Source organism: Syngnathus scovelli, unplaced genomic scaffold (assembly GCF_024217435.2).
Source record: "Syngnathus scovelli strain Florida unplaced genomic scaffold, RoL_Ssco_1.2 HiC_scaffold_23, whole genome shotgun sequence".
Lineage (NCBI taxonomy): Eukaryota > Metazoa > Chordata > Actinopteri > Syngnathiformes > Syngnathidae > Syngnathus > Syngnathus scovelli.
In genome coordinates, this window is record NW_026061323.1 from 2,912,846 (window position 1) to 2,939,995 (window position 27,150).

A 27,150-nucleotide genomic window follows, 5' to 3' on the forward strand; every position below is an offset into this window, starting at 1 on the left:
AAAATAAACCAGTTTCTAAGAGTGTTCATTGTTGTTAGTCTCTCTCGGCGCGTAAAATCACAGGGTCATGAAGTAAATTTAAAATGGCGTATAGATCGCTCGCTACAAACTCGCAAATTTGAACACATTTCGTCAATAAATTTCGCATATTTCTGATTGAATTTTGAAGTTTAATATAATGCAACAATTGAGCTCGACTTATACAAAGGATATATCATAAAATCGTAAATTTCCGTCGAATTTTAGGGGGTCGACTTATTCACCGAGTCGACTTATACACCAGCAAATACGTTAATAACAAACTGAGTCAATTCTGCAGAAAAGATAATTGGAATCAACCTCCCATCTATCCAAGACTTGTACCTGTCCAGGACCAGGAAACGTGCAAGTAACATCTCAACAGACCCTTCGCACCCAGGTTGCAGCCTGTTTGAACTACTCCCCTCCGGACGCCGTTATAGAGCTCTGTACACTAAAACCAGCAGACACAGAGACAGCTTCTTCCCCCAGGCTGTCGCTCTGATGAACTCACACCACTCTTAGAGTCTCAGAGTCATTACTGCGCAATAACATCCCGCTTGCCACACCTTTTTTGTCTACACTGTTTGTACTATGTGTCCTCTCTGCATCCATTGCAGCCTGGTGATCCTAGAAGAGGGACCCTCCCATCTGTGGTCTCTTCTCAAGGTTTCTCATTTCCCCTAGCTGGAGTTTTGAGTTTTTCCTTGCCCTCTTGGGAGTTTAAGATCAGGGGGTGTTTGAGAATATCTTTCGTTCTTCACATGTCCTGAGTGTTGTTGTTAGTCACCTAAATGTTGAACAGAGGCTGTGATTTACCGAAGTCAAATTCCTTGTTTGGCACGCTCAAACATGGCGAATAAAAAACTCTTGAATCTTGAATCTTGGCATGCGGGTCCTCTCGGTTCATCTCGCGAGGTTCGACAACCGAATTTTGTCCCACATCCGAAGCAAAAAATTCCGGAATTTTTTGTTCAAATAACGATTTGTTCGAGAACCGGGATGTTGGAAAACAGTTGTACCACTCCAAAACAATTTAAAGCAAACCTTTGATGAGAATGGGATTTGAACCCATGCATGCAGAGCACAATGGATTAGCAATCCATCACCTTAACCTCTCAGCCACGTCATCTTGTGTTGACAAGTCATGTTACGTACGTTGTGCCAAGATACTTTGGATGTGAAGCTTGTGAAAATCCGACGAGGATGTGATATGAAATGATGAGTGGAGAGCACAATGGAGTAGCAACCCATCGCCTAAATATCTCAGCCATCGCATCTCATGCATGAGTTGAATAGGCGACATGATATGGTATGTACGGTGTAGTATATGCCGCAAGGTAAAATGATACGATACTTTGGCTGTGTAATGAAGAAAAGGTAAGCCACAAAATAAGTGACACTGTAAACAAAGAAAAACGTTTTTTCAATGTTGTCTCACCCCAAATCTTTGGGATCATCGGATCTGCACAGTTGAATAGTTCCACCAACATTTTAACATCAACATTCTTTCATGGTCTGCCTGGGTGTCTTGGCTGAAGATCCTAAAGAAAAGACCCTAAACCTATTGTATGCGATTGCATATTGGTCATGATCGTATAGCGTTGTGGCCGTAGCATCACCGGAACGAATCTGGGTCATGGCGTAAGTAAATTACCTTGCTGAATTTGTCCGTTGTTCACTGTTGCCAAACAGCCTTCTGTTGAACACAGACTTCCAGACACGTCCACCTATGTTTTAACATCAACATTATTTCATAAAGTTCGTCCAAATTCATCTTGGTGAAACTCCCGCAAGTGTTCCCATCTTTTTTTAGGCCTGTCTTCCACGAGGCAGCGGTAGACACAAAATTATGATCTTGAAAGGACACGCCCAAACTGGCTATATCAATCTGAATTCATTAATCACTAAAATGCAGTCCTCAGGTCCATGTCATATTCGCTACCAATCGGAATGTAACGGAGTCAGCTAATTTACTACGTGGCTCGTTGGCCTAGCGCAGGGGTCACCAGCCTTTCTTAAACCGAGAGCTACTTCCTGGGTACTGATTATGGCAAAGGGCTACCAGTTTGAAGCACACTTCTGAAATAGCCAATTTGTTCAATTTGGCTTTCACCATGTGTTATTATTGTCATTTCCAGTTCACATGTAAGTGTGATTTTAACAAGAATAGCAAAAATACAGTCAAACCTTGGTTTTTGACAACAATCCGTTCCAGAAGGCGGTTCGAATAGCGAATCGGTCAAATTCCGAATCTATTTTTCCCATTAAAAATAATGGAAAAAAATAAATTTCGTTTCAAGACAAAAACCCACGCCTTTGTTTAAAGCATTTTTTCATTTGCGCATATTTGTCTGATCGCGCAACTGCAACGCACCGCCGAAGGCGCAACCGTAGAGCGTCGCCCACCGCGCAACTGCACCGCGCTTGTTGCAATAATGTGACAGAGCCGTCGCTGAAATTTAGAAAATATTTTTGAAGTTCTGATGGACTTTCCAAAATTTAAGTGGACCTCAGTGCGCAGGGAGCTTAATTTGGTCCAATCGCGCAACCGCAGCGCGCCAGGCGCTCGCTGTCGCGTTGCTTTAAGAGCGTCTTTGTGTTTTAGGATGGCTTTACCGCTCCCACTTGCTTTCTTTGGAGGCATGATTAGGGGTTATATATTACTCAAAGTAACGAAAATACAATAACAACGAAGTCAGTCGGCATCCGTAACTATTCTTCTGGCTCCTCTTTCGAAGGCAGCATCCACCGCTTTCTCCAGAATTCTTGTCATCATCTTCAGATAGTCCTGCTGGTCCAGGTCTGCCCTCCACTTTTGCACGACGGCATGTATTATCATGTGGTATTTTGATCTTCCCCCACTTGTGAAGATGAAAGTAAGATCCTCCGGGTCATGCTCCATTTGTCGTCTTGCATCCTGTAGGTCCTCAATATATTTTTCACCGGCCATCAATCTCAGTCGTGAATCAAAGGTCTGGTTCCATGCACGGAATTTGTCGTTGGTGAAAACAATGAGGGCGTCTCCTGTCAGTGACCAAATATCTCCGACAAACTGGCACATCCACACTCCATTACCCACAATCACTTTCTTGGTTGATTCTTCCGGCAAAGACGGTAGGGGGTCTTTTCTAAAGAGGAGATTAAGCTTCGGTGCAAGGGCGCCTCCGCGCCTGGTGTCCTTGGCCTCCCACACCTCCTCTGTGTCCTTGCTAGTGCCCAGTCCTTCTTCTCCGTTAGGCACTTCCTCTTCTTCTTCACTGGAGAATACCGGTTGATCAGTCTTTTTCTCCAAAATACTTCTCATCTTCGCCAGGTGCTGCAGGCACTCGTAATAGCGAGGCACTGCCTTCACTTCTCCAGGTAATGGGGTTGCAAGCTCGCTCTCGATGCCAGCTTCGTTGGTCAGCATTTTCACTATTGAGTCCAAATCTGTACTTGTGCTTATTAATTTTCTCATATTACATTCCTCCACCATTTTTGCCCCCCATTCACACCAGTCAGGTGCTTCTCTTCGAGTGTAGCCCCTTTCAGGGTGGGCTGACACTATTATTGATAGTCCATCTTCTCCTGGTTGCTCGGCAAAAAATCTTCCATCCCTTTCGATGGCTTCTTTCATCCGCGTCGAGAGGCATCCCGCCTCTATCGACGGGTTTGATCCCACTATGTACTCAGTCCATTTCTGAGGCCACTTCTCTAAGCCTCCTCCATACAATATTACACATGCTGGTTCTTCATGTCGTCTTGGAGAGTCTGGATTAGACCCCTCCTTTCCGGTTCCTTTCATAGGATTTCCAGGTTCGGGATCCGATCTCCTTCCACCGCTAGCCATCTTTTCAATGAATAGCAGTTTCTCTAGTTGTAGGGTCGAGCTGTCTCCTTTCGAAGCCTTTCCGTGTGCACTCGGAACAGGGTCGATTCAGCTCTTAGTTACTCAGCGGCACCCTTTGCGTCGCCTCTACTCAGAACACCAATATGAGAACTTTTGCCTCGCTTATTGATGCTCTCAACGGCGGGATGCACTTCTTTTTCTTTTTCTTTTTTCCCCACCAGGTTTTCTACTGACAGGAAATTCTAACAAGGGTACATTCAATTGCAAATTCTAATTCAAACGTTATTGTAGCGAACAGGAAATGACGACTAATCATCAGCCCGAAGCCACTCAGCCTTTCAATTCTTGGGAACCTGTAAGTCACAGAAGGTCTCCAACAGTTAAGAATCATGTACCATACAAGCCTTAGAAGAATTATCTTGGCTGTATTTCTTCTGCCTGGAGAGTAAGTACAGTTACTACTCCTGGTCAGCCTTTATTGTAGTCTTCAACAGCAGGAAAAAAAAAAAAAGAGAAAAGGGCAGAAAGAAGAAAAATCCTTTTGTGAGTTCAGCGGTCAAAAATCTGTAATCCTCTGATGCGTCCGGGAACAAAAATCTTTGTAATCCACACAGGTGTCCGGGAACAAGAGAATTTGTAATCCACACAGGTGTCCGGGAACAAAAAATTTGTAATCCACACAGGTGTCCGGGAACAAAAAATTTGTAATCTACATAGGTGTCCGGGAACAAAAAAATTGTAATCCACACAGGTGTCCGGGAACAAGAGAATTTGTAATCCACACAGGTGTCCGGGAAAAAAAATTGTAATCCACACAGGTGTCCGGGAACAAAAAAATTGTAATCCACACAGGTGTCCGGGAACAAAAAAAAAAAAAATATTGTAATCCACACAGGTGTCCGGGAACAAAAAAATTGTAATCCACACAAGTGTCCGGGAACAAAAAATTTGTAATCCACACAGGTGTTCGGGAACAAAAAATTTGTAATCCACACAGGTGTCCGGGAACAAAAAATTTGTAATCCACACAGGTGTCCGGTGTTAGGGTTTTCCAGGTTATCTTTATCGTAGGATTATGTTGGAATGTAGACTATAATGATTAACCAATCTTGTCTTGCTCTCACAACGTAGTAAAGTAAAGTGGTTGCTTCCTCTGCTTGAGTGACCAGCTGCAGAGGAAGCAATCAAAGTTGTTCTGTTTCCCACAACATCGTAAAACACCCCCTGCTCTGATCTTACCAGAGGCCGGGGGTTCACCAAACCTGTCCACTCTCACCCCCACTCTATTCCTCCTAATAAATATGCCCTTGCAGGAAGGAGACTTTTCAGACTTCATTTGATAATCGCTGTTCAGACAGCGACGAATGGACTCTCCACCTGCAGGTGTCTAAAAGAACTTGCTTGTCTCCTGTTTGGTTCTTGCAAAATAAGTTGGAGTGAGCAAATCTCTAACATCCGGGAACAAAAAAATTGTAATCCACACAGGTGTCCGGGAACAAGAGAATTTGTAATCCACACAGGTGTCCGGGAAAAAAAATTGTAATCCACACAGGTGTCCGGGAACAACAACAAAAAAAAAAAATTGTAATCCACACAGGTGTCCGGGAACAAAAAATTTGTAATCCACACAAGTGTCCGGGAACAAAAAATTTGTAATCCACACAGGTGTCCGGGAACAAGAGAATTTGTAATCCACACAGGTGTCCGGGAAAAAAAATTGTAATCCACACAGGTGTCCGGGAACAAAAAATTTGTAATCCACACAGGTGTCCGGGAACAAAAAATTTGTAATCCACACAAGTGTCCGGGAACAAAAAAATTGTAATCCACACAGGTGTTCGGGAAAAAAAAAATTGTAATCCACACAGGTGTCCGGGAACAACAACAAAAAAAAATTGTAATCCACACAATGTGTCCAGGAACAACGAAATCTTGCAAGGGAGAAATGAAGGTTTATTATAAAGTTAAATTGAGAAAGAAAAAGGAAAAGGAAGAGGGGAGACAAGTCTTCTCTTTTTATCTTTCAAAATAAAAAGGCCTCTCTTCAGTCGGTCTCCTAATTGGTTGCCTTCTCTTTGGCCTTGGTTTTGGCATGAAATCTAAAACATTTGCAGGCTCCTCGTCGACTGGTTCATCTTCTTTATTTATACCCAATATCCGTGCCCATGTACCGGCCCCTCTTTCTTTTGCAAGTTCTGCCGCATACTCTGCGTATACTACAAACATTACTTTCAGCACCCCATACAAGTACAAGCTGTGAAGGATCTCCTCCTTACTCATGCTTAAAGTAATGTGCTGAGGGGTGACGGTCACCGTTTACCATGACACAATACAGTTCTAATCCTCCCGTGCTATCAAGGTTCTTTTCTAGGAAACTCTATTCCTTAAAGAGACTGTACTTATGTCACTCAAGGCCGTTCTGACATTTATTTGTATCAGTGAGCGGAATTAAGACAGTTTCTGGGAAGAAAAAACTGAAAAACTCCACACAGGTTCGTTTTGGAGCTGTGAGCAAAACAAAAAAATAAATGTTCTTCTATTGTCTTATTTTTATTTTTTTTTCTAAACTTTTAATCACAACCCCCCTCCTACTCGTTGGGCGCCAAAATGTCAAACGCACCTCTCGGATTAAGGTGCCCCCGGCTTCCCGGTAACGGGTTTGTTTTAGCCGGGTTCGGAGAGTCGTCCGTAATCTAACCACCCGAGTTAAATTAACTCCACCGGAATCAATCTAATTTCTGTACGACGCCAATCCCTCTCAAGTCACCCGAAGCTCGTGCCGAGTAACTCAATTCGAGGCAGGACTTCGAAGTGACCGCATCGTATTGATGGCTCCCCGCTAATGTTTGAAGTTCTTATTCGTTACGGATATTTTTTAGATGTCTTTGTTAAGACCTCAGGGATTCGTTTGTATAGCGCACCCAAGCACTAGTTTTGCCGAAGTAAATGTTGATATGGGTCCGTTCCACTTGGTCGCTCATGCAGCGAGCCGACCAACTTTTTTATTCGAAAGAGAATCGAATTAATAAAAGTGTGACAATAATAGCATTTAAGAAGAAAATTAATGCACTTTATATGATTAATTCTAACTTCGTACACGTAGATCTAGCACTTAACCGTCGGAGTTCTTCACCCCTCTTAATTGCTTTAAAAAGAATAACAACTTTCTTAAACCGGATAAAAATGTCGTGCTCTATTTAGATTTGCCCAATAATTACTTTAGAAGGCAAGTCTATTTTTTGATCGTGTCCCGTTTAACTTTTTGACGCGGTCCGACAAATTTAGGAACTGGGCCGCGCCCGACGGACAATCGAAATACTTTTATCCTCCTCCAACTCCAATGATTTATTTTAACCGTCGTCGTTATGTTATTTAAAAAAAAAATGAATTTTCAACCGAATTTACTTTTAACGAAATCCACTCTTCCGAAAGTTATTTAATCCTCTAACTTGCTCGGAGTTACTTTTTACGCGGCCCGTCTAAAAGGGGAAGCGGGCCTGAGCCTTTCAAATAGTTAAATAACTTTCCGTTCTACACAAAACCAATAATCTGATTTAAACACTTCCTTTAATTTATTCAGACGAAACAACTTTCGAACGGATCGAAATTCACTTGTGGCTCAGATAACTACGGAAGTTATTTAAGTCTCTAACTTGTTCGGAGTTCCTTTTTACGCGGCCCGTCTAAAAGGGGAAGCGGGCCTGAGCCTTCGGTTGCATATTCAGTACAAATCCGCGCACAACGAAGTAAGTAATATACAAAACACATTTATTGTAGAAACATGGAATAGAATTACAAATCTCAATTACTCCAGAAACTGAACAATTTCACTCACTGATACCCGTGTTAATAAAAGCATTCAATCCCAGAACAATTCGATTGCAAAACACAGTTCATAAAAAAGGGAAGAGGTAAATACCAGCTGCGTGCTATTTTTGGTGGAAGCAAAGTCGAGTGATCAGTTCGATCTTGCTTCTAAAATCCAAATTAGAGAAACAGGCTGGCCACGAGGAAGCCGGCGGCCCGATGACTATTCCCCCCTCTCGCTAAAATACATAAAAACGGTCATCCTCACCTAATTCCTCGTTTAAAGTTGTCCAGTCCAATTTTTGGGAGTAAATCCAAGTTAATTTCAGTCCAGCGATCCTGCGTCTCACACAAAGATCTTTGGGACTTTGGAATAAAAATCTTGAAACTCCTCCGGGCCTCTTCACGTATGAGCGCTCTTTTGGGGGAAAAAGCCCTGAAGCTGCTCCTGCAGGACCTTTTATAGACCTCTCCGTCCCCCCCCTCCCCTTTCTTTTCTCCTGTACTTTCCCTATAGGGTAAGACTGCCCAGTTTTCCCACGCCTATAGAAGGGACTGGCAAGCGTTCTCACGCCTATAGAGGGAACTGGCCAGTTTTCCCACGCCCATAGAGGGAACTGGCCAGTTTCCCCACGCTTGGTTATCTGTGGCCTTCAGCAGCTGTTTCCGCCCTGACCACGCAGTACTTTCCACCAAATGCACAGCTAGTGGTAAAACCTTTCACTTCCCCTTTTCTTCTCTTTCTGTTACATGAAAATAACTTTTTAAAGTTACGCTTCAATTAACTCTGAAATAAAAATCCAAACCCTTGACCTACTTTTCTAAACAATTTAAGTCACGCCACTATTCTCATAGTGACGGGTTTCTTGATCGAATTGACAAATAATATTGCTTAAAGCGGTTACAGAATACATTTTTAGCCAAGCAAAGAAATAAAAAAATAAAAATCACATTTGTGCTTCTCCAAACAATTTATGTCACGCCCCTATTCTCATAGTGACGGGTCTCTTGATCGAATTGACAAATAATATTGCTTAAAGCGGTTACAGAATAAATTTTTAGCCAAGCAAGGAAATAAAAAAAAAAAAAAAAATCACATTTGTGCTTCCATGCGTGACTCACACTCTGACACCGTGTTCCTTTTTTATATCTATTTTAACCGGTTCAGCTTATTCTGGCCCCTCTTTTGGTCTCACATTTTGGTCTGGCGCCATCTTTTGGACAAATTTGGAATTTCAGCTCTGCCAATTTATTCCTGTGAACAATCCATATTCTACCATTTGCACCATCTCTACCCCCATGTTACATGACATCTCCATAGCCGTTTTCTCTGCCATTTTGACCTTGTGTGGATGTTGTTGCATCCCTTGTCTCCGATCCCTAATTAACAGACTAATTACAACTGCTATCTCTCCACCAGCTGAGAGTTTCCCATTGCTCCAAAGGGATGACCTTTCGATCGACGCGGGTTCCTTCTCTAGTGACGACCCGGTCGGCGACTCTATTGTGGTAAACCTGTCCGGTTTGTTTCTTGACCCTAGCTTTGCCGATTATGACTCAGTTTCCTCCTGAGTGTAAGTTAGTTCTTGCGAAATGTGATCCCTTGGCTGAAAATCTTTTTGAAGTGGCCATATGGGTGATGGGTTGTTCTCCGGGTACTTATGATAAGACAGGGGGGAATTGTTAGATAAATTGTATATATATGTTATCATGCGTTCCCTAATGAGTACTTATTAATAAAGTTATTGCGCAGAATGCTTGCTGTTTCTTCTTGCAGACATCACCCAGTCCACAACAAGTCAAACGATGCTGTCTGGAGCTTCCTGACCTTCTCCAAGAAAGTTGTTGATGTCTGCACATGTCATTTTGTCTATGCACTCTTTTCACATGACTACTTTGTTTCCCATTGTATTTTGTCCTTGCACACTTTTCGTTTCTCATGGGATCCTGTCTGCGACTTCTAGTTTCACATAGAATCTCGTTTCTTCTCTCATGAGACAAAGCCCACGCTTTCCCCCCCACCTATCAGGGGCTAGTCTCACATTGTAGGTAGGGCATTCCTAAATAAAAAGAGAGGAGTGTAAACAAGACCTTTAGTGTATTTTGGATTGCTGTAAGTCTGGATGCACTCCTCGCGAGAAAAGACTCAACATTCTGTCTCACTGGTTTTGTCTGCTGATCCTTTTGCTGAATCTGAACCTAACAGCCGCTGTTATTTTTTTCCTTTGTCTTGTTGCTTTGCTTTGATGGCTTTTAACTTCCGCACTTACTGGCTTTCTTTGTGGCGCCGTTGTGTGGCAGCCTTATAGGAGCCTATTGAGTTGCGCTCATGTCATCTTTGTGTCTTTTATATACCCGCTCTGTGGTATGAATATTGCTGGGGCCTGAATATCCCCACCCCCGGGATCTATAAAGTTTCAATGAATCAATGAATGAATCAATCAATCAATGAATCAATCAATGAATCAATCAATGAATCAACCAATGAACGAAGGAATCAATCAATCAATCAATCAATCAATCAATCATCTGACTTAGCTCCCACAATAGCTCCTACAAGATGTCTCTTAGCTGGCTCGTATCTTTGTTTGTTAGCCTTGGAAACTCCTCTATTTTGTTTAGCAGTGTGTCCTCAATTGCTTCTGAGAAACGGTGACACTCTTCAAACCGTTCCCAAATCATCTTTACGCCTCCAGCGGGTAGTGCATGAACCCTTTTTGTCTGCTCTGCAGATCTTGGACCTAGCCACCTTGTTAGTAGGTCGAACTCCTCTGTTTCTGATAAATTTAAGTCTTTAGTTGCGCCAATAAATGATACTTTCCATGCCCAATAGTTTTGCGGTTTGTCGTCAAATTGCAGTAAACCAACGCTGACGAGTTACCGCATTTTCACGATTAAAACGTGCACCGTAATGAAAGGCGCAGTCTCAGTTATGTGTGCCATGACTGGGTTTAACACACATAGGGCGCACCGCATCATAGGGCGCGTGTTTTATATATACAATCCACGCCCACGCTCTCAACTACGTCCGCCTTACAACGACACACATACGCATACACATACACACACGTACACACACGTACACGCATACACGCACACAAATACACACACAAACACACACACACACACACACACACACACACACACACACACACACACACACACACACACACACACACACACACACACACACACACACACAGCAGTGACTCTCCAATACACATCGATACCAAATGATCAGGTGACGCTTTCCCGCCTTTTCCGGACAGTATAAAACCTTCTGACCTGGAGATGGGGGTGAGTTACATCTGCTGAAGTTCCATGTGTACTGACCGCCATTAAACAACCCAAGATTTGCCAATAAAGAACCAACCGTTACCCCACATCTTAGTTTTCCTGACCCAACAACGGACATCATCAACACGCAACAGCCGTTGGTGGAATCGAACCCGCACTTTCTTAACTGTGAAGCGGACATGCTAACCAATTCACCAACGAGCCGCCAAAGAATATAAATATTACTATATTGAGTCAAATACAAACCAGATTACAGATACAGGGGAGCCTTGGTTTTCGAGCACAATCCGTTCCAGAAGGCTGTTCGAGAAGTGAATCGTTCGAATTCCGAATCATGTTCTCTCATTACAAATAATGAAAAAAACAAAAATCCATTCCAAGAAAAAAAAAAAAAAACGCCCTTTTTAAGCATTTTTTCATTCGCACATTTTTGTCCGATCACGTAACTGCAGCGTGTCGCCGACTGCACAACTGATGGTCGCATTATTGTGACAGAGCTGTCACTAAAATTTAGAATATAGTTTGAAAGTCCTGATGTACTTTCCAAAATTTAAGTGGACCTCAGTGCGCAGGGAGCTTAATTTGGTCGGATCGCGCAACTGCAACTCACCGGGCGCTCACTGTCGCATTGCTTTAGGAGCGTCTTTGTGTTTTGGGATGTTTTTACTGCTCCCACTTGCTTCCTTTGGAGGCATGATTAGAGTTGATGCAATCCTCAGAGTAACGAGAATGTACCGTATTTGCCGGTGTATTAGTCGACCTTTTTCGATCCAAAATCGACTGAAAAAAATCGACCTCGACTTATACACCGAGTCATAAAATTTAACTTCGTATTCATCACTTCAAATGTGATGGTAACCAAGGCCGTTTCTCATGCATCTCATTGTGCGTGGGTGTGCGTCCGTCAGGCTCATCAAACAGCGAGAAACTGAATCATTATAAAGCGTTTGTTGCATTAACACGCATCCTCAGCAACAATTTCAAATATTCTCACCTCAATAATGGACATCAAAAGCCAGGCAGCGACGATGACTGCTAGGGGGAAGTACTGGGTATTGAGCGAATGTGCGAGTCATTGCGCGTCAAGCAACGACAATAACTACCGGTACGTAAACATTCAATCGCCATGTCTAAATGAATGTCATTGGCACTTTGAAAATATTCGGCAAACTTGGCCAGACTTCCAGGGGAAGAGACCGAATTTTCACTTGTTCTGGCCGACCGGAGGAACCAGCCGAGGCGGACACATTACGGCGGTTGAGTTGTTGGCACTTAGAAAATATTCGCCAAACTTGGCCGGACTTGCAGGGGAAGAGGCCGAATTTTCACTTGTGGTGGCCGACACAGGGAACCAGCCGAGGCGGACACTTTACGGCGGTTGAGTCGTTCGCACTTTGAAAATATTTGCCAAACTTGGCCAGACTTCCAGGGGAAGAGGCCGAATTTTCACTTGTGGTGGCCGACATGGGGAACCAGCCGAGGCGGACACTTTACGGCGGTTGAGTCGTTGGCACTTAGAAAATATTCGCCAAACTTGGCCGGACTTCCAGGGGAAGAGGCCGAATTTTCACTTGTGGTGGCCGACACGGGGGACCAGCCGAGACGGACACTTTACGGCGGTTGAGTCGTTCGCACTTTGAAAATATTCGCCAAACTTGGCCGGACTTGCAGGGGAAGAGGCCAAATTTTCACTTGTGGTGGCCGACACGGGGAACCAGCCGAGGCGGACACTTTAAGGCGGTTGAGTCGTTCGCACTTTGAAAATATTTGCCAAACTTGGCCAGACTTCCAGGGGAAGAGGCCGAATTTTCACTTGTTCTGGCCGACATGGGGAACCAGCCGAGGCGAACTCTTTATGGCGCAAGAGCCGTTGGCACTTAGAAAATATTCGCCAAACGCTCTCGATGGGACAGAAGACGACCTTATCTGGGAGGAGGAGGAGGAAACTGAGGATAGAGAAGACCAAGAAGATGCCCTTTATGACGACAAACTAAACGAAAACGAATGGAACGAGCTTTTCGGAAATAGCGACGATGAAGACGAATTTTGAACTCGATGTACCGGCAATCACTTTATAATTATAATTTGTTGTTTCTTAACTAAAAATAAACCAGTTTCTAAGAGTGTTCATTGTTGTTAGTCTCTCTCGGCGCGTAAAATCACAGGGTCATGAAGTAAATTTAAAATGGCGTATAGATCGCTCGCTACAAACTCGCAAATTTGAACACATTTCGTCAATAAATTTCGCATATTTCTGATTGAATTTTGAAGTTTAATATAATGCAACAATTGAGCTCGACTTATACAAAGGATATATCATAAAATCGTAAATTTCCGTCGAATTTTAGGGGGTCGACTTATTCACCGAGTCGACTTATACACCAGCAAATACGTTAATAACAAACTGAGTCAATTCTGCAGAAAAGATAATTGGAATCAACCTCCCATCTATCCAAGACTTGTACCTGTCCAGGACCAGGAAACGTGCAAGTAACATCTCAACAGACCCTTCGCACCCAGGTTGCAGCCTGTTTGAACTACTCCCCTCCGGACGCCGTTATAGAGCTCTGTACACTAAAACCAGCAGACACAGAGACAGCTTCTTCCCCCAGGCTGTCGCTCTGATGAACTCACACCACTCTTAGAGTCTCAGAGTCATTACTGCGCAATAACATCCCGCTTGCCACACCTTTTTTGTCTACACTGTTTGTACTATGTGTCCTCTCTGCATCCATTGCAGCCTGGTGATCCTAGAAGAGGGACCCTCCCATCTGTGGTCTCTTCTCAAGGTTTCTCATTTCCCCTAGCTGGAGTTTTGAGTTTTTCCTTGCCCTCTTGGGAGTTTAAGATCAGGGGGTGTTTGAGAATATCTTTCGTTCTTCACATGTCCTGAGTGTTGTTGTTAGTCACCTAAATGTTGAACAGAGGCTGTGATTTACCGAAGTCAAATTCCTTGTTTGGCACGCTCAAACATGGCGAATAAAAAACTCTTGAATCTTGAATCTTGGCATGCGGGTCCTCTCGGTTCATCTCGCGAGGTTCGACAACCGAATTTTGTCCCACATCCGAAGCAAAAAATTCCGGAATTTTTTGTTCAAATAACGATTTGTTCGAGAACCGGGATGTTGGAAAACAGTTGTATCACTCCAAAACAATTTAAAGCAAACCTTTGATGAGAATGGGATTTGAACCCATGCATGCAGAGCACAATGGATTAGCAATCCATCACCTTAACCTCTCAGCCACGTCATCTTGTGTTGACAAGTCATGTTACGTACGTTGTGCCAAGATACTTTGGATGTGAAGCTTGTGAAAATCCGACGAGGATGTGATATGAAATGATGAGTGGAGAGCACAATGGAGTAGCAACCCATCGCCTAAATATCTCAGCCATCGCATCTCATGCATGAGTTGAATAGGCGACATGATATGGTATGTACGGTGTAGTATATGCCGCAAGGTAAAATGATACGATACTTTGGCTGTGTAATGAAGAAAAGGTAAGCCACAAAATAAGTGACACTGTAAACAAAGAAAAACGTTTTTTCAATGTTGTCTCACCCCAAATCTTTGGGATCATCGGATCTGCACAGTTGAATAGTTCCACCAACATTTTAACATCAACATTCTTTCATGGTCTGCCTGGGTGTCTTGGCTGAAGATCCTAAAGAAAAGACCCTAAACCTATTGTATGCGATTGCATATTGGTCATGATCGTATAGCGTTGTGGCCGTAGCATCACCGGAACGAATCTGGGTCATGGCGTAAGTAAATTACCTTGCTGAATTTGTCCGTTGTTCACTGTTGCCAAACAGCCTTCTGTTGAACACAGACTTCCAGACACGTCCACCTATGTTTTAACATCAACATTATTTCATAAAGTTCGTCCAAATTCATCTTGGTGAAACTCCCGCAAGTGTTCCCATCTTTTTTTAGGCCTGTCTTCCACGAGGCAGCGGTAGACACAAAATTATGATCTTGAAAGGACACGCCCAAACTGGCTATATCAATCTGAATTCATTAATCACTAAAATGCAGTCCTCAGGTCCATGTCATATTCGCTACCAATCGGAATGTAACGGAGTCAGCTAATTTACTACGTGGCTCGTTGGCCTAGCGCAGGGGTCACCAGCCTTTCTTAAACCGAGAGCTACTTCCTGGGTACTGATTATGGCAAAGGGCTACCAGTTTGAAGCACACTTCTGAAATAGCCAATTTGTTCAATTTGGCTTTCACCATGTGTTATTATTGTCATTTCCAGTTCACATGTAAGTGTGATTTTAACAAGAATAGCAAAAATACAGTCAAACCTTGGTTTTTGACAACAATCCGTTCCAGAAGGCGGTTCGAATAGCGAATCGGTCAAATTCCGAATCTATTTTTCCCATTAAAAATAATGGAAAAAAATAAATTTCGTTTCAAGACAAAAACCCACGCCTTTGTTTAAAGCATTTTTTCATTTGCGCATATTTGTCTGATCGCGCAACTGCAACGCACCGCCGAAGGCGCAACCGTAGAGCGTCGCCCACCGCGCAACTGCACCGCGCTTGTTGCAATAATGTGACAGAGCCGTCGCTGAAATTTAGAAAATATTTTTGAAGTTCTGATGGACTTTCCAAAATTTAAGTGGACCTCAGTGCGCAGGGAGCTTAATTTGGTCCAATCGCGCAACCGCAGCGCGCCAGGCGCTCGCTGTCGCGTTGCTTTAAGAGCGTCTTTGTGTTTTAGGATGGCTTTACCGCTCCCACTTGCTTTCTTTGGAGGCATGATTAGGGGTTATATATTACTCAAAGTAACGAAAATACAATAACAACGAAGTCAGTCGGCATCCGGGCCACACGGTCGAGTTTTCTCGGGTCCTCCCGGCTCATCTCGCGAGGTTCGACCTCCGAATTTTTTTCGACAACCGAAGCAAAAGAATCTCAATTTTTTTTTTTTTCGAATTCCGATTTGTTCGAGAACCGGGACGTTCGAAAACCGAGGTTTGATTGTAAAATAAATAGATGCAGTTCACTGACAAGTGTTGCTATTTGAGATCATTTTAGAGCAGTCCTGCGGGCGACTCATGCGGTCCTCACGGGCGACCTGGTGCCCGTGGGCACCATGTTGGTGACCACTGCTCGACAGTGTAGAGCGCACGTAGAGTGCTTGGAACATAAGCACTCACAGCACAAAGCAGGTGATAAAAAGTGCAGTGGGACACCATGGAAAAATATTTAAGAGGGTTGAAAAAAACGGCAGAAAGAGACGGAGATACGAGAATTGAGAGTCACACGAAAGCTAAGGCAAGGCAATACTATGACGAAGCGTACGTAGCGCTCGGCTTCAGTGTGACTACGATGGGAGACGAGGAAAGACACCGGTGTGTTTACTGTACCTTACAATGTATGAAGCGGACAGTATGAAGCCAAATAAATTAAGGTGGCACTTATGAAGTCATTGCACCCCAATCACGCTGATAAGATGTGTCAAATGCACCTCTTTCCATAAGGTGCCCCCGGCTACCCGGTCACGGGTTTGTCTTAGCCGGGTTCGGAGATTCGTCCGTAATCTAACCACCCGAGTTAAATTAACTCCACCGGAATCAATCTAATTTCTGTACGACGCCAATCCCTCTCAAGTCACCCTAAGCTCGAGCCGAGTAACTCAATTCGAGGCAAGACTTCGAAGTGACCGCATCGTATTGATGGCTCCCCGCTAATGTTTGAAGTTCTTATTATGTTACGGATATTTTTAGATGTCTTTGTTAAGACCTCAGGGATTCGTTTGTATAGCGCACCCTAGCACTAGTTTTGCCGAAGTAAATGTTGATATGGGTCCGTTCTACTTGGTCGCTCAAGCAGCGAGCCGACCAACTTGTTTATTCGAAAGAGAATCGAATTAATAAAAGTGTGACAATAATAGCATTTAAGGAGAAAATTAATGCACTTTACGTTATTAATTCTAACTTCTTATATGTAGATCTAGCACTTAACTGTCGGAGTGCTTCACCCCACTTGATTGCTTTAAAAAGAATAACAACTTTCTTAAAACGAATAAAAATGTCTTACTGTATTTAGATTTGCCCCGTAATTAATTTGGAAGGCAAGTCTATTTTTCGATTGTGTCCTGTTTAACTTTTGACGCGGCCCGACAAATTTAGGAACTGGGCCGCGCCCGACGGGCAATCAAAATACTTTTATCCTTCACCAACTCTAATAATCCATTTTAACCATCGTCGTTATTTTATTTAGAGGAAGTAAATTTTCAAACGAATTCACTTTTAACGAAATTCACTCTTCCCTTAAATATCTACGAAAGTTATTTAATTCTCTAATATATTCGGAGTTACTTTTTACGCGGCCCGTCAAAAGGGGAAACGGGCCTGCGCCCTTCAAATAATTAAATTACTTTCAGTTCTACACCAACCCAATAATCCGATTTAAACACTTCCGTTAATTTATTCAGACGAAGCAAACTTTCAAACGGATTGAAATTCACTCGTGTCTCAAATAACTACGAAAGTTATTCAATTCTCTAAAATTGTCTGATGTTACTTTTATTTATTACGGTCCTATGTTATACCATAATAAACCCCCGTACATTAATCAAATCGTCAAATCAACCCCAAACCATCGATTGCACATTCAGTACAAATCAGCGCACAACGAAGTAAATAATATACAAAACACATTTATTGAAGAAACATGAAATAGAATTACAAATCTCAATTACTCCAGAAACCGAACAATTTCACTCACTGATACCCGTGTTAATAAAATAATTCAATCCCAGAACAATTCGATTGCAAAACACAGTTCATGAAAGAGGGAAAAGGTAGACACCAGCTGCGTGCTATTTTTGGTGGAAGCAAAGTCGAGTGATCAATCCGATCTTACTTCTAAAATCCAAATTAGAGAAACAGGCTGGCCTCGAGGGAGCCGGTGGCCCGATGACTATTCCCCACTCTCGCTAAAATACATAAAAGTCGTTTTCTCTCACCTAGTTTCTCCTGTAAAGTTGTCCAGTTCAATTCTTTGGAGTAAATCCAAGTTAATTTCAGACCAGCGATCCTGCGTCTCACACAAAGATCCCGGGACTCTGGAAAAAATCTTGAAACTCCTTCGGGCTTCTTCACGTATGAGCGCTCTTTGGAGGGAAAAGCCTCGTAGCTGCCTCTGCAGGACTTTTTATAGACTTGTCTGGTACCTATATCCTCTCTATAGGGTAAGACCGCCTAGTTTCCCACGCCCTATAGAATTTGGTCAGTTTTCCCACGCTGTATAGGGTTTGGACAATTTTCCCCCGCTCGTACACCTGCTGCCCTTCAGCAGATGTTTCCGCTTTGACCACGCATTACTTTCTCCGAACCCGGCTAAGACAAACCCGTTACCGGGTAGCCGGGGGCACCTTATAGAAAGAGGTGCGTTTGACAAAACATATATACTTCATCATATCAATCAATGTGTAAATAATTTACCCAAACATAGTTGCTCAATCAGAGCACAGACACAGCACACAGAGCTTTGTGACTTTCACTTACACATAGGCAGTGAGCACAGGCACGGCACACAGAGCTCAGTTAAGTTCCATGACACATAGTCACAAAACATTCAGTAAATAACAGGACATTCAGGTGATAACAGAACACACCTTATCCTTCCCTCCCATTCCCTTCCAAGTTCCTGCTTTTGGTCAGTATAAAGCCTTCTGATCTGGAGTGTGACGTTGTTTCATCTGCTGAAGTGCCTTGTGCACTGACTGCCATTAAACAACCTAACATCTGTTACAAAAACTGTTACTGCACATTTTTGTTTTCCTTGCTTAACGATGGACATCTTGAACAAAACGCAACAGGCCGTTTTAGCTATAGTATTTGTTAGGGTTTTTCAGATTATCCTTATCGTATGATTATGTTGGAATGCAACCGGTAATAAATAACCTACCTTGTCCCATCCTCCACAAGGTCGTAAAACATCCCCTGATATGTTTTGACTAGAGGACAAGGGCTTTCTATTCAGCCTACTCATACCCCCACTCTGTTTCTCTTAATAAATATGCCCTTGCAGGGTGGAGAGTTCAGACCTCCATTCGAACATCGCTGTACGCACAGCGACGAATGGACTCTCCACCTGCAGTGAGCGAATCTTTAACATTTTGGTGCCGAAACCCGGGATCCCTCATACCCGCTATCTGTCTGATGAAGAAGGACGTGCTGCATTGTCGACAAGCCAGCGTCCATTAGGAGGACCTGGAGAAGAAAGTCCTGGGAAGAGAATTCTTCGCTGGGCCAGCATCTTAGGTCTGCCTTCGTCTGACAGAGGTGGATTGACGGGACCCGGCAGTGCAACGAACCAGGGGATAAGTAAGTTAAAGGCCTGAAGTTGTGTGATTGTGTTGTTGTGAAACGCGTAAAATGTAGAGGTGCACGAGAGCCATCTTGGGTTCAAGTCCCAGTGGAATGAACAGGCTAAGAAAAGCAGAGCTTCTTTTTTGTTCATCGAAGAGGTGCGTAGATTCTTCTTTGTCTGTTCTTCCGAGCTGAGGGATCTGGCTTGGGTTAGAGTCCCAGTGGAAGGAACGTGCTAAGAAACACAGAGCTTCTTTTTTGTTAATCAAAGAAGGGCGTAGATTTTTCTTTGTATGTTTTTCCAAGCCAAAGAACAGCTTGGGTTCAAGTCCCAGTGGAAGAAACGGACTAAGAAAAACAGCTTCTTTTTCTTAATTGAAGAAGGGCGTAGATTTTTTCTTTTGTCCGTTTTTCCAAAGCTGTTTGGGAGGGTTTTACACCCATCCCTGGATAGGCCTAAAAAAGCGCTGGAGTTTGTGTGATTGAGTGTGTGACTGGTAGGATAAACTGACTAAATGGCAGTTCTAGCATTGATCCACGGCAATAAAACAGGCTAGTAATTTGTTGAAAGGTCAATTTAAACCTGCATTGAGGATCCTCAAAGGAAAAAAAACAAAAAAAAAAAACGACAGAACATGCTTTCAGGAATTAGAAGAAGCTAAATTGTGAATTTAAGATTTTGCAATGCTTCATTTAATAGGAATAATTGATTGGTTGTGTTATAAGATTATACAAAATTCTAAATGCAAGCTAAATCTGAGAGATTGAGTTCTTCAAATTTAAAAACAAAGAAAAAATTCAGATTAATTTGCCAGTTGTTTGTTTTAGTTAAGTTTTTTTGAATTGGTGGATTGTTCTACCAGGAAACTTGAGTTGAAAATGATATATGAATGTTGTGTGGTGAGCTTGGATGAATTGGGACCAATGTGATAGTATAAGTCCTTTTTGGAGACTGTGTGAGATGCATATGATGAGCATTGATGAATGATTGCCTGAATGAAAAGTTGAATGGTTGAAGTCGTTGGCGATTACTATGGGAAATTAGTAGAGCGACTTTGATGACAGAGTGATTTTGAGCAGGTTGAATGCTAAAAAGAAAACGTAGCTTTTGGATTGATAATTAACTAGAGAAAAAACTGGAGAACCAGTAACACATGTAGAAGATGTGTGAACTGAGAAATTAAGAAGCGTTTTGGAAAGAAAGTCAAATTAAATGATGATGGAATCGTATGTAGTAAAGAACACATTCTCCCAGAAAGTTTGTCAAGGTGTGAGGCATGGGCGTTGCCAAGCATCAGAAGGAGGGAGTGAGTAGGACAGATAGTGGAAGATAGTAATATTACAACACTTTATGACAATGAATTTTCGAATACATTTGGTGTTATACTGTGGTAAGTTTTTTGTTCTGGTCTCATGCAATGTATATCTCACTAGTAAGCGTAAGTGTGACCAGGTCATGTTTTGGGTCAGGTTCGTGAGGAATTGTTTGGGCCTTGGTCCATGAACGTAGACTAATTGGCACGAGACACATCTGGTTTCCATTAACAACTGACAAGATATGCACCGTGTAGAGTTGGGGAGGCTGACTGTGGGGTCATAGATTGTCCAGCAGCCCCGTGTGCGCCCACCCAAGTGAGGAAAGGAGTGCTTTCTCGTAAATAATGAGGAGATCCGTATTGGGAGTAATCTGTTGGTCCTTTCTTTAAGACCCTTTTTTAAATGGTTTTCTGGTGTAGATAGGTTAGCAACACGAGAGATTTAGAGGTTCAAAAGAAAGACAGTTAAAAGAAAACATTTTTGATTTGGACAATTGCAGGCTAATAGGAACATGAGAACGATAAGAACTACGAGGTGGGATCCAATTTCATTGGGGAGATTGAGAACTTACAGCACCATATTCTAAGTCACATTTTTGAGCAAGCATGACACAGGTAATAACATTTAAGAGGTAAAGACATATATCAGGGCTTGATGTAGAACGCAGACCTCGATGAGTTGATTTTCAATAATGATACTGAAGACAACATACTGTCCGATTAAATTGGAACTCTTGATAAAATGTAGCTCAAAAATAGGATGAGTTGCAGGATTTACAATATAAAAACGAGACCGCTGTTATTAGAAGAATTTGAAGTTTGGTAAACAAACGTTACCAGCAAATTGATGGAAGCAGCTACATTTGGAGATAGTCTTACAAGTTTGATGTCCCAGCCTGTCATTCTCAGTGTCAGGGTCCCTGTTAGGGTTTTACAGAGTATCCTTATCATAGGATTATGTTGGAATGCAACAAGTAATAAATACCTTACCTTGTCCTCCTTATCACAAGATCGTAAAACATCCCCTGAGACATTTAGACTAGAGGACAAGGGCTTTCTATTCAGCCCACTCATACCCACACTCTGTTTCTCTTAATATATATCCTCTTGCAGGAAGGAGAGTTCAGAGCTCTATTCGAACATCGCTGTACGCACAGTGACGAATGGACTCTCCACCTGCAGGTGTCTAAAAGGACTTACTTGTCTCCCGTGTGGTTCTTGCAAAATAAGTTGGAGTGAGCAAATATCTAACATTTTGGTGCCGAAACCCGGGATCCATCATACCCGCTATCTGGCTGACAAAGGAGGACGTGCTGCATTGTCGACAAGCCAGCGTCCATTAGGAGGACCTGGAGAAGAAAGTCCTGGGAAGAGAATTCTTCGCTGGGCCAGCATCTTAGGTCTGCCTTCGTCTGACAGAGGTGGATTGACGGGACCCGGCAGTGCAACGAACCAAGGGGGCAAGTAAGTTAAAGGCCTGAAGTTGTGTGATTGTGTTGTTGTTTGTTAAACGCGTAAAAAAGGTGCACGAGAGATACGGCTTTGGTTTGTCCGAGCTATGAGATACGGCTTTGGTTTGTCCCAGCTATGAGATACGGCTTTGGTTTGTCCGAGCTATGAGGTACGGCTTTGGTTTGTCCGAGCTATGAGGCCTAAAAAAAAAAGCGCTGGAGTTTGTGTGATTGAGTGTGTGACTGGTAGGATAAATTGACGAAAAAGCAGTTCTAGCGTTGATCCACGGCAATAAAACAGGCTAGTAATCTGTTGAAAGGTCAATTTAAACCTGCATTGAGGATCCTCAAAGAAAAAAAAATTGAAAAAAAATTGTAAAACCTTAAACTACTAAAATTAAGATGGGAAATAAGAACGGTAAATCTCTTGCTCTGCTCTTCTTTGAGATGAGAAGTTCATGGCAAGTAGATTTCTTAATTGTATGCAATACATGCTGAAGTGGTAGAAGTGCTAGAGTGTGGGTGAGATCTTCACAAAGAGATGAGAACGAATTCAAGAGACAAAAGCTAGAAAGATGAAAACTGATGAGGTCATAAGTGTTTGTCAGACCAAGACAATAAGGCCCCTGTGAGCAGGTGCAAGGCCGCAGCTCAAGCCGCGGCTCAAGCGAGGGGCAAGAGGAGTTTAATAATAATAATAATAATAATAATAATAATAATAATAATAATAATAATAATAGTAAGGTGGCAAATTACAAATGACTAGAGATCAATTTGTGTTACACTAAAGTTAAAATATGCAAATCAAGTGGTAAAGAAATGCAACTTGCTTCTAGAAGATAAATGAATAAAATTAGAATGTGCTGTCCTCGTGTGCATGGGAGGGACCAGCTCATGATCGACCACAGGAAATGGCCAGCCTGTGATGAATCATTGTTGCTGAGACCTACCTTCCGCACGCGAGAGCTGTGCATGTGTGTGCTTATGTGTTAAAGTTAAAGTTAAAGTCCCAAATTGATGAAGATTGGCTAAACTTTTAGTATAAAGAAATTTGCTAGACTGTTGTCTATTCAATTTACACCGCAGAACAGAAACAATTTTGACAGATAAAAATGAGAGGAAAAGAGAGAAATCTGTTTGCGAGCAGAAACCAATCCACACTAGTGCATGTTAAGTGTCGAACCCACATGAGGAATTCGAAAAAGAAAAAAAAAATGACAGAACATGCTTTCAGGAGTTGGAAGAAGCTAAATTGTGAATTTAAGATTTTGCAAGGCTACATTTAATAGGAATAATTGATTAGTTGTGTTATAAGATTATACATAATTCTAAATGCAAGCTAAATCTGAGAGTTTGAGTTCTTCAAATTTAAAAACAAAGAAAAAATTCTGATTACTTACAATTACAGAATTGGTGGATTGTTCTACCAGGAAACCTGAGTTGAAAATGATATATGAATGTTGTGTGGTGAGCTTGGATGAATTGGGACCAATGTGATAGGAAGACTCCTTTTTGGAGACTGTGTGAGATGCATATGATGAGCATTGATTAATGATTGCCTGAATGAAAGGTTGAATGGTTGAAGTCGTTGGCGACTACTATGGAAAATTAGTAGAGCGACTTTGATGAAAGAGTGATTTTGAGCCGGTTGAATGTTAGAAAGAAACAGAAGCTTTTGGATTGATAATTAACTAGAAAAAAAATGGAGAACCAGTAACACATGTAGAAGATGTGTGAACTGAGAAATTGAGAAGCGTTTTGGATAGAAAGTCAAATTAAATGATGATGGAATCGTATGTAGGAAAGAACGCATTCTCCCAAAAAGTTTGTCAAGGTGTGAGGCATGGGCGTTGCCAAGCCTCAAAAGGAGGGAGTGAGTAGGACAGATAGTGGAAGATAGTAATAATACAAGACTTTATGACAATGAATTTTCGAATACATTTGGTGTTATACTGTGGTAATTTTTTTGTTCTGGTGTTGATAGGTTCGCAACACGAGAGATTTAGAGGTTCAAAAGAAAGACAGTTAAAAGAAAACATTTTTGATTTGGACAATTGCAGGCTAACAGGAACATCAGAACGATAAGAACTACGAGGTGGGATACAATTTCATTGGGGTGATTGAGAATTCACAGCACCATACTCTAAGTCCCATTTTTGAGCAAGCATGACAATAACATGCGAGAGGTCAAGACATACAGATCAGGGCTTGATGTGGAACGCAGACCTCGATGAGTTGATTTTCAATAATGATACTGAAGAGAACATACTGTCCGATTAAATTGGAACTATAGATAAAATGTAGCTCAAAAATAGGATGAGTTGCAGGATTCACGATATAAAAACGAGACCGCTGTTATTAGAAGAATTTGAAGTTTGGTAAACAAACGTTACCAGCAAATTGATGGAAGCAGCTACATTTGGAGATAGTCTTACAAGTTTGATGTCCCAGCCTGTCATTCTCAGTGTCAGGGTCCCTGAAACCCAATCCGAGACTTCGCCTGCAGCCGTGAACAACTACAAAATGGTGCCTGGCTCTGAACCACCTTTGACCTTTGGCTAAGGACAAGAAAAGACTGCTGTTGTGCTTGGCGGGGGACAAGTACACTCCGGAGGACAGACAACATCCTCGGGGACGAGAAAAGACAGTGAAAAGCGGAGGAACTCACGATGATAAAAATTTACTCATTTGAACAATGGACTGATTCAAGAGTGATGGATGGGCTCTCTCTGAAGCAACAACAAAAGAACACCAACTTGAGAGGGTGAAGTGCGGCAAAAGGATATGGACTTGGAGTGTCCGACAACCAAATCGCACTCCTTGCTACGGCGTTACCAAATTTGGTGAAGCTTGGTTCAAAGTGGAAGGGAGGTTCATTGTGCACTGAGTTTTACAGAACTGAGGAGATTTGATAAATAAATAAATAAAAATTTGAAAAATACGTAGGGCTACAGAGAAAAGCATTATAATAAGAGATTGAACGGATTTGGATAAAACAAATAGGCTAAAACGGTAGGAAACAAGAGCAAGATCTTATATTTTGGCTCATCAAGCTTAAGACGTAGAGGTCGAGTTATATAAATTTTAGAACAGGACATTTGGCAGTCAGGAGGAAGCTAGGTTGCTCAATGTACCTACTCAATACAATAGTAAGGTTTTTTGTACCACAGTGGAGGTTGGATGGTCAGAAAGTTAGGTACGTTCAATTTTTGACATTCACACATTCATGCATAGGAGTCACAAGGCGACAGTTAACAAGACAATGACTGCAATAGGGGCCAGCTACGACTGCACCGACATGAAAAAGTAGAAGCGAGGGAGCAGTATGGGATTATATGCTAAAACGTCTGCTATACAGTTACCGATAGGAGATTCTATCAAAAGAAGCTACATGAGAGATGGATTAGAATCCCTTTGTCTGAGTGTTCTGTGTTTGTGCGTAATCTCTGTAAAATTGTGAGTCTGTTGTCGTTCGTCTGAACTTTGTATGCCGTTTCGTGTATGTGTGCGTGCAGATGTGTGTGTGTGTGTGTGTGCGCACACCCTGTGTGGGTGCGAGCGTGTGAGGAGAAAGAAGGCATGGGTAAGACAATATCTTTTAAACCAGGAGGCAATAAATGGGAAAGCCCCTATCATAAGTAGTCTTTGGTTAGAGGGAATCATTAGGAAGTGTTCTAACTCTTCCCGCAAACACTCCTATTTGCACTACAATGGGCACTACAATTGACTACGAGAGTTGCAAACAACAGATGAAGAGCAGTCCTTGGCAGATTATATGATCAGGACGCTCAAACTGTGTCAAAGACAAATTTACTGCCGCCTGATTTTTCCTCCTCACAGGTTGACAACCCCATCAATCTAGGAGACTGGGTCTACATAAAGGTCATCAAACGAAGGACCTGGGCGAGCCACGACGGGAGGGACCATTCCAAGTTTGCTGAGTGGCCAGCTGGATTCACCTCAGCCACTGCAAGTTGCAGAGAGTGCTGGACCCCTAATTCGGAGTGGTGGGGCGTCTCAATGATGCGGACAACGATCCCCACTCCGCTAGGCGAGGGGATGTCCCGGTGTCTCTGCTATCCTAGTAGCAATGGGGATCCATATGCCAGATGGATCCTCTGCTGCGTTGTGGTTGGAGCGTGCTATGGTCTATGGACTCATCTGAACAGACCAAATGACAATGTTGACCATGGAAAACGATGGTCACACGATGAGAACTTTGAAGCCATACGAAACCAACACTTGGTACCGGTATGTAAAGGTCACTGTGAGAGCTCACACACGGGAGGGGTGTTATGTGTGTTCGAAACTCCCCTCTTCCTCCACACAAGGTCACTTGGAGGCCAGAGCAATGAATGTCACGGAAGCGAAACGTATGGCATCCATGGGAGGAGTTGGATATCAACACCGAGCTGTCACAATCACTGATGCCGACCCATCCCACTCTGGACTTGCAGACGGTGCCTATGATGAACACTTCTGGGCAAATCTCAATGTGACTGTTAGAGGATGAACAATACCACAAGTGGCCTACACAGAGAGACCAGCTGGATGAATTACACATGTTACATCCAAGGTAACAGGACCCACAAATGCATTAACGACGACTGCTCTCCAGGAGGAAACTGGATGGGAGCTTTGGACCTCATCGCTGTGTGCCAGGATGAGACAGCCGTTTTCAAGGTGTAAGGGCTCTACTACCAACATGGCTGCACCATCGGACGGGACCTACTTCATCCAGAAGTTCAGAGGCACTGCCTCACCTGCATCCTATGAGTGCACGTGCCTTTTCAGAACGGATCGTGGTTTTGTGGTCACAGGAGTTGTCCGATGCTGCCTGCCAACTGGACACGAGCCTGTGCGCCAGTGTGTGTGACAGAACACACCTACAGACTAGAACATCATCAGCTGACGGAAACACTAGCACATATAAAACTTCTTAGACGTGACAGATGTGATAATGATAATGAGACGTGGATTGCGTAGATGCTGTTCTGTTGAGCATGTGTTACGGAAACTTGATGATTTGACCATCAAATATGCTTCGCAAGTGATGGATACAATGATGTACTGTTTCTGTGTTTTTCTTTTTATCTTATT

The 27,150-nt window shown here is 42.7% G+C and overlaps 1 protein-coding gene across 1 annotated transcript in view; it reads left to right on the forward strand.

The window, feature by feature from the left end:
- LOC137839876 (janus kinase and microtubule-interacting protein 3-like) overlaps window positions 1-27,150 on the forward strand; it is a gene marked incomplete at its 5' end in the record, with an annotated part of 123,487 nt that overhangs the window by 33,114 nt on the left and 63,223 nt on the right. Inside the window, one exon of the mRNA XM_068649711.1 lies at window positions 24,216-24,236. Coding sequence (XP_068505812.1) covers window positions 24,216-24,236 — 21 coding nt within the window. The remainder of the gene's footprint in view (window positions 1-24,215; window positions 24,237-27,150) is intronic.